The sequence below is a fragment of the Hippocampus zosterae genome, chromosome 10 (genome assembly GCF_025434085.1).
Source record: "Hippocampus zosterae strain Florida chromosome 10, ASM2543408v3, whole genome shotgun sequence".
Lineage (NCBI taxonomy): Eukaryota > Metazoa > Chordata > Actinopteri > Syngnathiformes > Syngnathidae > Hippocampus > Hippocampus zosterae.
The window spans coordinates 3,484,939-3,497,986 of NC_067460.1; the positions used below are offsets into that span (position 1 = coordinate 3,484,939).

Sequence of the window (13,048 nt, forward strand, 5' to 3'; positions counted from 1 at the left end):
TAGTTATAGCTTCCCTCAGACGGCCGATGTGACAGTGAAATGAAATGAATGTTTAATCGTGTCAATCATATTATTATGAATTACCGGTGCTTTTGAAATCAGACGTCAAGGATAACAGTTTGTTCAACAATTGTTCAAGTTACCGCAAAAAAGGGTTACATTTATAAAAATGAAATTTCTATGTTATTTATTCCAGGTGCTAATTTGAAATTTTGGTACAGATCATGGAAGTTGACATGATTTGGTTTTTCGGGCCACATAAAATGATGTGGCGGGCCTGATATCGGCCCTGGGCCTTGAGTTTGACACATTGACTTTTCATACAGCTACCAATGTTGCAACTCTTGGGTCAATCTGAAGTATGGCAAAAGTACAGTATGCAGTAAGCATGTGTGTTACCTGTGTGTATGCAACGTTGATCCCATCTGTCGCCTGCACTGTCAGGTTATAGAAAGAACGTTGTTCAGCATCCAGAGGCCTGGCGATGATGATGGTGCCCATGGCCTTCTCCACATCAAATACGCTGTCTGTGTTCCCACCTGCTCCACACAGCGAGAGTGGAAGTGGGCAAACAATGTTAATCATGTCGACTTGTTCAAAGTGCATAGATATCACATACACCAACTCCAACTTTGAAAACGGCGGTCCATGTTTTTTAGACTGCATACTCTTGTTGAATTATTGATGTACAGACTTTGGGAATAACTGATGCTGAAAACAGACCACGGCACCATTGAGAACAAAGGATTTGAAATACAAGTGCCATTTGGTTGTAATTTTTCCATGTTCACAGTACATTCAATAACCAGGGATGCACTGTTTGTTCAGCAGTAGGAAATGGGTGGGTGGGGGCGGGGGGGCAGAACTAAGACAGAAAAAGACATTAAAACATGCTGTGATCACAGGAAGGTTCTAATGACTGTTGTTTGCTGCCCAAACCAAGCATCCTCTTTTAGGCCATGTGGAAGAATGAGGTTTGGCAAGAATCCAAAGGAGGACAGAGAGAACCTCTCATCTGCCAACACCAAATTATATACAAAGAAACCCAGCCTTCAAAATTGTTTTCCACCGCCTGCAGGGTTTATGATCACTGTCTGTCGACAGAACATGGCAGTGCCTCACCTCACCATGCAATCTTCAGTTAATTCAACGAGAATTATGGTGGTGGAGCAGCATATATTAAGCGTAATTATCTTTTTAGTACTTGCTATGCAACAATTTTAGTCTGAAGACAGTCAATAAAGGAAGGCTTTTGATTACTGCACTGTGGCAATTTAAGCTGCTATTTCATTCTTTAGATCTATGGTACCGGTACTTGTTTTGCAGTGCTGTTTCCTTTTCCAGTGAAGTATTTCACTAAAACGCAAAAGGGGATTAGAAAGTGCGCTTGTGAGATATGATTTGGAATGAAATGTAACATATGAATCACAATTTTAAATAATAACAACAAACTCAAACTTGTACTTCTTATAAACTAGCACCAAACAAGTTCTTGATGCTTGCACCAAAATTCAATTATCAGTCGATGACTTCCTCCAGACAGCGGTTATTTGGCCATTAAATGGCTATTACAGAATAATGTAAGGTAGTGCCGAGCTACACTAACTTCTAATTGGATCAGGATTTGTTTTGAAGTGACATACTATCAGCCAAATCAACAGAAGAGCAATGAGGCCATCCATTTTTATAAGTGGTTTCACATACTCAATAGTTTCATAATTGTTTGCTATCCATCTACTTATTATGTCATCTACATCTGTTTACAGTCTCAGAAATTTACTCCGGTATAATCAATTACAGTACACACAATTAGAGGTCAATTATAGCACAATGCTCACTTTGATAACCTGATACATTGAAAAGAAAACTTCTCCACAACACAAAATGTTCTTCTCTTCACTTACAGTATAGAGTTAGTCATCAGAAGGGGATCATATTACATGTTGCATCAACACATGTTCCTGTACATAACAAAATATGATACTTTGTCGACCGAGCAAAGGCGTGTTTGTTTTCATTCAGATTAGACAAAGTGTTCTTTGAACACCATATGCTTATAATAGAGCATGGCTACTTCTTGTGACTGGCTCTAAGCAAGCCCTTAGATCACAGGTGTCAAACGCAATTTCAAATTTTCACATGTATTAAATCAGTAACATATTGTAAGCATTTTCTTGTTGCCAAACCCTTCATTGCAGTTGCTTAACAAATAATGGAAAAAAAAACATTCTTGACTTCTTGATACAGTTTCAGTCATCACGGCCCTCCAAGGGAAATGGTAATTATAATGTGGCCCGCAACAAAAATGAGTGTGACACCCCTGCCTTAGATCCTTCCGTTTCAAAATTGCATCACTTAATAGAAGACATGCCTTGATAATTTTTATTTCTGGCATTTCAAAAATGTTAATGCAGGCAAAAAAGATCCACTCTACCTATCGTCTCTCACTTTGCTTGTCCTCATCGTAGCCATTGTTTCTCATCACACACAGCAGTGGTGGTGGTATCTTAACATGCAAAATCAGACATCAGAATTTGTCTCAGGTTTAATTAATCACATTCTGTATACTAATTTAATCTATTTTCAACCCTTCTTCCAAGTATTTGGCATGTTCAGGTAAAAATGCGGCAAATTAATTGAGAGGCTGTTTTGCCCATTTGGTAGATGCAATTCTGGGTGCTCCCACTTAGTAGATCAGGTTCTACATCTGCTTGCCTGTGTGATCAAGTTTATACCCATTTTTACCCTTACAAACCTTTGGTAAACCCTGCCGCCTTATGTCTACGTGAACAAATGCATGATTACTACTTGGAGTTGTATTTTTGACAAATTAAATGTTCATTACACTTGAGTAATTTAAAGTGAGGCCAGGAGCAAAAACCCAATTACTTGTTACTACTTTAGAGTAGCACTTATATACACAGATGGCTATCCCCTGCGTGTACCATGGGAAAGTCTAATCTAAAGCAGTTCATAATTATTTTGCCTGGCTCATCTTCTGGGTGTAGTCTCATCTTTAACTGGATAATGAGGTGTTTGATATGAGGGTGTGGTTGGGGCATGCTTATATTTGGTTGCCATTACATCATATTTTAAATGTGACTGCCGTAGTAAAAGACTTATCCAGAGAAAAGCAATCATCACTGCCTTATCATCTTGCCAAAGCACAGTCTTCTTTTACCCACTAGTTGAACGTCACTATGTTTTGGATGTGAAAATATGTTGTTACATTTTCACACGATTGTAAAATGCCAAAAAATAATGAAATGATCAAATGTGCATGATGCGCCTGGGAAACTATCAGCGAGGGTATAAGTAGCTAATCTCCAAAAGAATCAGACACGCTTCTAAATCAGTTGATCACGACAAGATGGTACACCATGAACTGCTTCTAATTCCAACGTGACGGGTTGTTTTGGGGGTGGGATGGGGTGTATTTTTTGTGAGTGTGTGTATGTTATTATTATCATTAAATATTTTGTGTTGGGTACCAAGTCCAATTCTAGCTCCGGCCTTCCTGTGTGGAGTTTGCATGTACTCCCTGTGCCTGCGTGGGTTTTCTCCGGGTACTTTGGTTTCCTCCCACATTCCAATAACATGCATGGCAGGCTGATTGAATACTCCAAATGGTCCCTATGTGTCAGTGCAAGTGCGGATGGTTGTTCATCTCTGTGTGCCCTGCGATCAGCTGTCAACCAGTTCAGGGTGTTCCCCGCCTACTGCCCGAGGACAGCTGTGATTGGGTCCAGCACGCCCAATGGCGCTCGTGAGGATAAAGCAGATAAGAAAATGGATAGCTAACCTGCATGCTAAACCTGCTGCTAGCCAAACCACCCGCTGCTAGCCAAACCACCTGCTGCTAGCCAGACCACCCACTGCTAGCTAAACCACCTGCTGCTAGCCAAAACACCGTCGACCTACACCATACTCCACACATGCCTCCTCTTGCCATTTTTATCAGACTTCTCCGATTTTGTCACACAGCTTTCACCTATCTCACCTTTCACTCTGCTCCTTGGCGACTTTAACTTCCACATCGACAACACCAACTGCAAACATGCCTCTGAATTTCTTGACCTTTTGGACTGCCTTAACTTCACTCAACATGTCAACTTCCCCACCAACACCCACGGTCACACTCTGGACTTGGTCTATTCCACCGGTCTCACCATTGAAAAACTCTCTAGCACCAACCTCAACATTTCCGATCACCTGGCTATCACTCTGGACCTCCACCTCCCTACCCCCATTCCCAAGGTAAAGCGCACCATATCATTCAGAAACCTCAAATCCGTTTGCCCAACTGACTTCTCTATCTCCGTCCTCAACCACTTGTCCATACTACCTCCTCCACTGTCCCATGACCCCACTGTTCTCACCAACTACAACAGCACTCTCTCCTCCTGTCTTAATCAACTCGCCCCCATCAAAACCAAATCTGTCTCCTTCACTCGCTCAGCCCCCTGGTACACCGTAGAACTCCGCAAACTTAAAACCCGAAAACGCCAGCTAGAAAGACTCTATAAACTTTAACTGTTCATCTCGCCTTCAGTTATACAAGATCACACTCAACTCCAGCCGTTCCACCTACTACTCCAACCTTATCCACATCGACTCCAACAACCAAAAGGCTCTCTTCTCCACCGTCAATAAACTCCTCAAACCGAGCGACAATATTTCAACCTTTTTCACCGTTGACAAATGCAATTCATTCCTATCCCACTTTCAATCCAAAATCGACATCCTCTACAGTTCACTCACCACCTCACCCTTCCTACCAGCATCCATCACTCCAACTACTTCACCTCTCTCTGAATTCACACCTGTCGCCATAGCCGAACTCACAAATATCATTTCAACAATGAATTCCTCCACCTGCACACTGGATCCCATCCCATCTTCCTTCGTCAAGCACTGCTTTCCCACCATCTCCCACCTCGTCATGAACATTGTCAACTTCTCCCTCAACTTTGCCTATGTCCCCTCCTCACTCAAACTGGCTGCCGTAACCACCATCATCAAAAAACCCGGACTCAAGCCTGACATCATGAGCAACTTTCGACCCATCTCCAACCTCCCCTTTCTGTCCAAAGTCATAGAACGTGCCGTCACATCTCAAATTAAAACGTACCTAAACAACAACCAACTTTTTGAACAATTTCAATATGGATTCTGCACACAACACAGCAATGAAACAGCCCTCCTTAAAATCACTAATGACCTCCTTCTCGCCTCTGACTCCGGCCTACTCTCCATCCTCATCGTTCGTGACCTTACAGCTGCCTTTGACATCATCAACCATCCCATCCTACTCTCTCGCCTACAATCCCTAAACATCACCGACAAAGTCCTTACCTGGCTTCATTCATATCTCACAGACAGGAAAAAATTCATACACATAAACAACTGCTCTTCCTACACTGCCCCACTGTCCCAAGGTGTCCCTCAGGGTTCTGTGCTTGGTCTTCTTCACTTCATTCTCTACCTTCTACCCCTCGGCCAAATCATTCGTCATCATGGTCTCCAGTTCCACTGCCACGCTGATGACGTACAATTGTACATATCCACCAAATCATTTACCCCAACAACCCACTCCATCCTGTCTAACTGTCTTTCAGATATCAAATCCTGGAAACAAACAAACTTTCTCACTCTTAACTGCACTAAATCTCAACTGCTTATAATCAGTCCTCGGTCCCTCACCCAAACAACCTCCAACTTTAACCTCACTATTGACAACTGCACCCTGTCCCCCCCTCTCACTGTCGCAACCTCTGTGTCCTTTTTGATAATAACCTGTCTTTCGACCAACACATCACCCAAATAACCAAAACTGCTTTCTTCCACCTCAAAAACATTTCTCGTCTCCGCCCATCACTTTCTTTCAACGCTGCTCAAACCCTCATCCATGTCTTCATCACCTCCCGCCTTGACTACTGCAATAGCATTCTCTACGGTACAACCTCCAAACTCCTCAATAAACTACAGTACATCCAGAATGCCACCGCCCGCCTACTCACCCACACCCGCACTTGTGATCACATCACCCCCGTCCTTAAAAACCTCCACTGGCTCCCCGTTCCCCAGCGTATTCAATTTAAACTGCTCCTACTCACCTATAAAGCCCTTAACAATCAGGCCCCCTCCTATCCTTCCGACCTTCTTTACCAATACACTCCTTCCCGCAATCTCCGCTCCTCAAACACAAACCTCCTCGCCATCCCCGTGACCAAGCTCAAAACCTGGGGGGACCGAGCCTTCTCTGTCGCTGCCCCCACCCTCTGGAACGCTCTACCACAACACATCCGCAACTGTACTGCCCTCCAATCTTTCAAATCATCCCTTAAAACTCACCTGTTCCGCAATGCTTTTAATACCTTTTAATTTCTTTTTCCCATTTTGCTTTTTGTTCATCTAAATGTGCTTTTGCAAGTTATGTATGCTTGTTTTAAATGCACATTTTTATCCTGTGTTTTAAGCTCTTGTAAAGTGTCTTTGAGTGTGATGAAAAGCGCTTTCAAATAAAATGCATTATTACTAGATTTTGTGTTAGGGTACAAAACAATCTTTGCACCCTGCCAGTCTCATGTCCACAAAAAATATTGTAAAAAATAATACCTGCGTGGGTTTTCTCCGGGTGCTCCGGTTTCCTCCCACATTCCAAAAATATGCATGGCAGGCTGATTGAACACTCTAAATTGTCCCTAGGTGTGAGTGTGAGTGCGAATGGTTGTTCGTCTCTGTGTGCCCTGCGATTGGCTGGCAACCGATTCAGGGTGTCCCCCGCCTACTGCCCGGAGACAGCTGGGATAGGGTCCAGCACCCCCCACGACCTTAGTGAGGATCAAGCGGTTAGGAAGATGAATGAATGAATGAATAATACAAATAAAAAAAAAAGGTCCATTTTAAACTACGGTAGCGTGTGACCTCGGTTACAATTAGCAATCAGAACCATTACAGATATATGCATTGTGAACTCTCATTCAAAGCTTGCTTGTTTTATCTGAAATGCCTGACTCTAAAACTGGTATGCGCAAGCTATGATGGGGATCTTCCAGCAAAAATGCTTGAAGGTGCTACAAAGCGCGCCCCTGCCTCCACCTCCCACTGGCAGATTTCTTGTGAAGGTAGGCAGTCGTTTCCTTTTTTTTCCAAACTCAGACATCTACCTATGTCTTCGGTTGCTTTATTTTTCAGTTTTGTTCATGTTAGGGTCAGTGCTATCACTCATCATGCAGCTTGACATGCCAAGTGGGCATGCATATGTGCACACATGCATGCATGATGTCCGGTGGTTGTATGACAACCAGAAACAGCGTTATGAAGTTAGTTTGTACGGGCTGAAAAAGTGTTTCTGTGTTTCCAGCATGTGGCAGTGGAGGGCTTCTCCTCCAGCGTGCACACCTGCTTCCAATGTAATCATTATGATTAAGCCATCTATTTAAGGACTGCCAAGATCTCTTGTCTCTGTCAGATTATTGACCTCATTGCTGGTCTTGCTTAAGTGCTGTTTTTCTAGCCCTCTCAATCTCGTCATCGTCATCGTCATTCTTGTTACCTTACGTTCTGTAGGTATAGTCATTGTTCAGTCTTTTGAGCTTGCTTTTGTTTGTCGTGTGAATTGGGGTCATTTTGTTTGTATTCTCGGTGTCCCATTACCTAACATTTTGCAAGTGTCTTTTGTTGATTCCTAATTTTCCTGGATCCTTGTGACCACAATTTTCTGTTTTGGACTTTGTCGGCTTTGCATTTTGGATAATAAACATTTTTTGTGATCCCATTTTGTCTGTCTGCATTTCTGAGATCCTAAACATTATTCAGTTCATTTCAAACCTAACAGAAAAGCTGTGTGTGCATTTGCAATGTTGACACTTAACAGGGTCAATCTCGGGAGGTTAGCTACTTGAAAAGTAGACCTGGTTGCTGATTCTCCAAAAGTATAACGTCACACAAATGATTGTGAAATGATTAGAATTGTATTTTGTTTCCTTAATTTGAACATTTAATCCTTTGACATTACTTTATTTTAAATTCAAACAAATAATATGTTACTTCGAAAATAGATTCGTTTCGGACATCCCATTAACTAATGTAAACATTTAAAAAGTGACAAAACTGGACATATGTGTTTTCCACACGACTGTGACAAATTATTTTATATACTCATAACATTTCCAACCAAAATATGGCACTCCTTTCAAGAAGTCCCCTTCAAAGAATCATTTACGTTTTAATATTATGAAGAACAAAACACTGAACAAGAAAAACATTCACACATTACAGAAGACCAAAGTAGAGTTGTGTGGAAGTACAAGTCAATACTATCTCTGAATGCTATGTTAGCTCAGTGTGCTCAACTGTCAATTAAGTGACTAAAAAAGAAAATGAAGACCGCTTCGTGAGAATACCACACCAACCAGACATGACCGTCCACAAGAGGTGGCCCAGCCAGTAAAGGCCACCCACCAAACTGCAATAACTCTCAGTGGTGGATCAGGTGACTCATGCGTTACTGAAAACCACAGGTAGCTGTGAAAAATTGTGTCAGTCAAATGCAAATTTGAGTTCCCATTGAGTTCCCGAACCGTTGCTTGGCTGGGCATTGCTGCCGTTGGATAAATGGCTGTGGCCCTTCCCCGTTCAGCATAAACATATTCATAAGTGGAGGAAAACAAATTACAGGATTTTCAGTAGCAGCAAGGGAGATCTAAAATCCCCCAAAACTGTATGAACAACAGAGGGTTATATTTACCGTATATGAGAGTGAGAATGTGAGGAGGGCAGCAGGTCCAGACAAGATCAGTTCCCGGCTCGTCAGGACCTGCTCCGACCAGCTGTGTGACATTGTGCAGCACATGTTCAACCTGAGCCTGAGGCTGTGCAGCGTTTCACAGCTGTGGAAAACTTCGTGCCTGGTCCCACTGCCCAAGACGCCCCACGAAGGAGCTCAACAGCTACAGACCATTGCCGCTGATGTCTCACCCGATAAGACACTGGAGAGACTCGTCCTCGCCTACGTGCGACCTCTGGTGAGCTAATCACTGGACCCGCTACAGTTTGCCTACCAGCCCAGCATCGGTGTGGAGGACGCCATTATCTACCTCATCCACTCGGTGCTGTTACACCTGGAGAATGCTGGGAGCACTGGGAGAATTGTATTCTTTGATTTTTCCAGTGCCTTCAACACCATTCAGCCCAACGTACTGGGGGACAAGCTGCTGTACGCCGGAGTTGACCTACACCTCACATCATGGGTTACAGATTACCTCACAAACCGGCCGCAGTATTTGAGGGCACAAAGCTGTGAGTCGGACAGGCTTCTGTGGCTTTGGAACGGCACTGCAAGATGGGCAACAACTTGGTGAAACTGGAATTCGTGCTCAAATATTGAAAGAAATTGCGGATTTGGCTGATCGACGCCATTTGAGATACACACTTCAAGGCTGTCTGGATTTCTTGGACTGCCTGCTACCAAAAACAACATCTGCTATCTCGACCTTCCCCTGATGAAAGTACGCATGAAAGCCATTGCAGTACCATCACCCCCTCTTTCTCGGCCATAGTCTGATAAGCCAGGACCGTCTCTATGAGATGACTTTGACGTAGCAGCTGAGGCTCTCACACGCACACACAACCAGACAATCACACACGCATACACTCCCTTGTATCACCGCCTTCATTGTTCATGTCTTGTGACCTGTTGTAATTGTTATATGCTCGTGCAGGAGTTTTTTTTTGCCTAACTCAAACTATCCTCAAAATGAGGATAGTTCGAGCGTGTTTTTTTCTCCCCCTCTCCCTCCCTTGTGGTTTCTTCCGACTTTCAGGGTTGAGTTAACGCTGCCGCGTCTGGCTGTCGCTGCTCAACCCGTACTGTGTTTTATTGTTTTTGTCTGATTGTAAGTGTCCCTGGGTGTCTTGAAAGGCACTTATAAATAAAATGTATTATTATTATTATTATTATCATTATTCTCTGCAGCACTAGGGCGCCGCAGGGGACTGTCGTGGCTACATTCCTGTTCACCCTATACACCTCGGACTACAGGCACATCAGTCCAACCTGCCACCTTCAGAAGTTCTCTAGCGACTCTGCGATTGTAGGCCTCATTGATCGGGAGTACAAGAGACGACTTTGTGGACTCGTGCCAGCAGAATCACCTCCAGATCAACCCCGGGAAACCAAGGAGTTGGTTGTGGATTTCTGCAGGAAACAGTCCTCACCTACACTGATGAACATCCAGGGTACGGACATAGAGAGGGTGACCTCCTACAAGTACCTGGGTGTTCTTCTAAACAATAAATTGGACTCCCCCTTCCCAATTTTGCTGCTGTAGACTGCAAATTTCCCCAGTGTGGGATAAGTAAAGGTTATCTTATCTTATGTTTTTGCATTGCACTCGTAGATATGGTATGTTGTTAGATCGCACAGTTCTACTCCTGCTTTGTACGAACCTCCAGGTAATTAATTCCCGAATGCTTGTCAATAGATCAGACATGATCAAGCACAAGTCCGGAGTGAAATATTTGCAACCACCTAACAACAGAATGATCAGATCAACACCATGGGTGGACAATGATAAAAAGTGAAAACATCCAAAAGAAATGAGGGAGAAATGAAAGGAGACCGAGTGGAAAGTTGACAGCATAAAAGAGGAAGTGGAAGTCTGATACCTTCTGAGGAACAGTTCCGGATGCAAGTGCTCTGCAGAATAACAAACATCTCAAGGAAAGACCGGGGACCTTTCAGTCATGAAGCATTAAGGAAAAAGAGGAGAAAACAAGTGAGACACAAAGACAAAAGGAATAGGACGAAAGGATTGCATGATGAAGAGACCGCTACGATAGACCAGGCCAACAGAGTCACTGTTTCCAACCCGCCAAGAGTGTACATGTATGCAGATACAAATTACTATTAAACAACGTAGTGTAGACTTTTAACATACGGCATTTGGTCATATTTGAGATGAATAAAATAACCTGATTGATTAACTTGATTAAAATGGAGACTAAATAAATAAATAAATAAATAAATTAATTAATTAAATGCATGCATACATACATACATACATACACAACAATAACACGTTTTTTTTTCACCTCCACAGCTCTATTCTACATTATCGACAGTATTTCAATAACAAAGGGCCAGCGGTTATAAGAAATACAATGAATAGTAATTATATAAACTGAATTATGCATTAGACAGAGGGAGAGAGAAAGTAAGCTCTCTTGCTCGCACTCTCAATGCATAATTACATTTTTGTCATTATTATTTATTAGAACTGTTGGCCTCTTGTTATTGAAATACTTTAATTATGCATGAGAGAGAGAGAGAGAGAGAAAGAGGATTTAGAAATGACATTATGATGAGGCCTGGTTGTCTTCATTTTCTTATCATCTACAAAGGTAGGTTTTAATGATTTATGGTATGAAATGCTTTATTAAGATGCTTAAGTCTTCCACTTTCTGTCACTATAATAGCATTAAAAACAAATTAGCATTCAGAAATGTAATACTGAAGAAGTATGTTACTGATCAAAAGAAAGGTTTGAAATCCTAATGTCTACAAAAAAGACTGAAAGCTCGGTCAGTAACATGTAAAGAGGAAAAAGCAAGTGGTTAGCCAAAGACAATCGTCAGAAAGTAACTCGAATTGGACACATGCTGACTTTCAATACTCAGCGACAAAGAAGTGAGACTTAGGTAGTGCTGAATAAATGCAACACTCTTTCCCGTAAGCACAGTCACACCACTTGAATCTTGTAAAATTACAGTAACAAGTACTTATAATTGGATCACATCCCTCATACCACACTCGTCCATACAAAAACACACGCAGGCAAATTGGGTTTAGTGCAATTCACATGACATAATCTCATTTAAGCCTCTCAAGTGAAGAAAAGTCAACTTAGACGCATCAAAGGCATACCAGTGTACACTGTTGGACCATTCTGGTGTGTATAAATATGTTGACATTTGATTTATTATATACTGTGTAAAAATGTATTTGGTTGGACACAAGAAATGATCGCTAATGAAAAAAACTGGCGTGAGCAAATACATAACTTAGTGCAAAGAGGTTCAGTGGGACTCATCATCACGCCCAATTATAAGTTTAATTATGTACTCAGACTATGAAAGAGCGTTCTTTATAGACTGTGGGGTTAATTCATTATTTCTTCTCCGACACAACAAACAGCATACATCGGAAATTGCTGTTACCATGGTGACTAGAATGAGCGGGGTGTAACGGATCAAACAGTGAGGCAACAGTACCCGAGTTGCATTGATAATGCAATGATCTCTTCTGCCAAAACAAGCCACGCAATTGGCCCTTGACTGCTTGGCAGAAAAAAAAAAAATCTTCTTACCTGTGATGTCAAACCATAAGGGGGCCGAACTCCGTTGCATGGAAACCACACCAACAATTTCTGTGACTTTGTCATTTTCCATGACAGTGAAATTGTAGAAAGGCTCATCAAACAGAGGTGGCATGGCTGTGGGTGGAGGACGGCGGATCCATTCAATGTGGAGGCGAGCCGTCGAGGACTTCTGAGGACGACCGTTGTCTGTTGCCTTGATCTAAAGAAAGAAGTCATTAAACAGGGGTTGGAAAGGAAGTACACGAAAGTCTGATAATGGTGTCAGTGTCACACAGGTTGAATGAATTCCCCCTGAATTGAGCTGTTACTCAAAATCCTCTTCAGGCATCTTAAATGCAGGATCCAATTCAAGTTGCGGCTTTATGGGAGGATTTGGCAACATTTGAATTACAGCCATTTACATTGCTATTTAAAGGAATTGCATGTGTGAGCACTGCAACACACTTCATAATTGTTTATTACCCCTGTCTCAACTTAACGCTTAGCGCAATCAAAATATTTGGGGTGGATCAGCGAGTTGGGAAAAAAACTATTCTCGAACATCGATTTGATCAGAAGATTGAGAATTAGATCTATTTAAGCAACTTGTGTATTTACTCCCCGCCCTTGGAATAAGAAATAACTTTAATCCCTCCCAAAAATGGAAAAAAACAACAACCCCATAA

The 13,048-nt window shown here is 42.3% G+C and overlaps 1 protein-coding gene across 1 annotated transcript in view; it reads right to left on the bottom strand.

Moving 5' to 3' along the window:
* fat3a (FAT atypical cadherin 3a) overlaps positions 1-13,048 on the bottom strand; it is a 220,235-nt gene that overhangs the window by 64,490 nt on the left and 142,697 nt on the right. Inside the window, 3 exon segments of the mRNA XM_052078759.1 lie at positions 400-539; positions 10,672-10,740; positions 12,372-12,582. Coding sequence (XP_051934719.1) covers positions 400-539; positions 10,672-10,740; positions 12,372-12,582 — 420 coding nt within the window.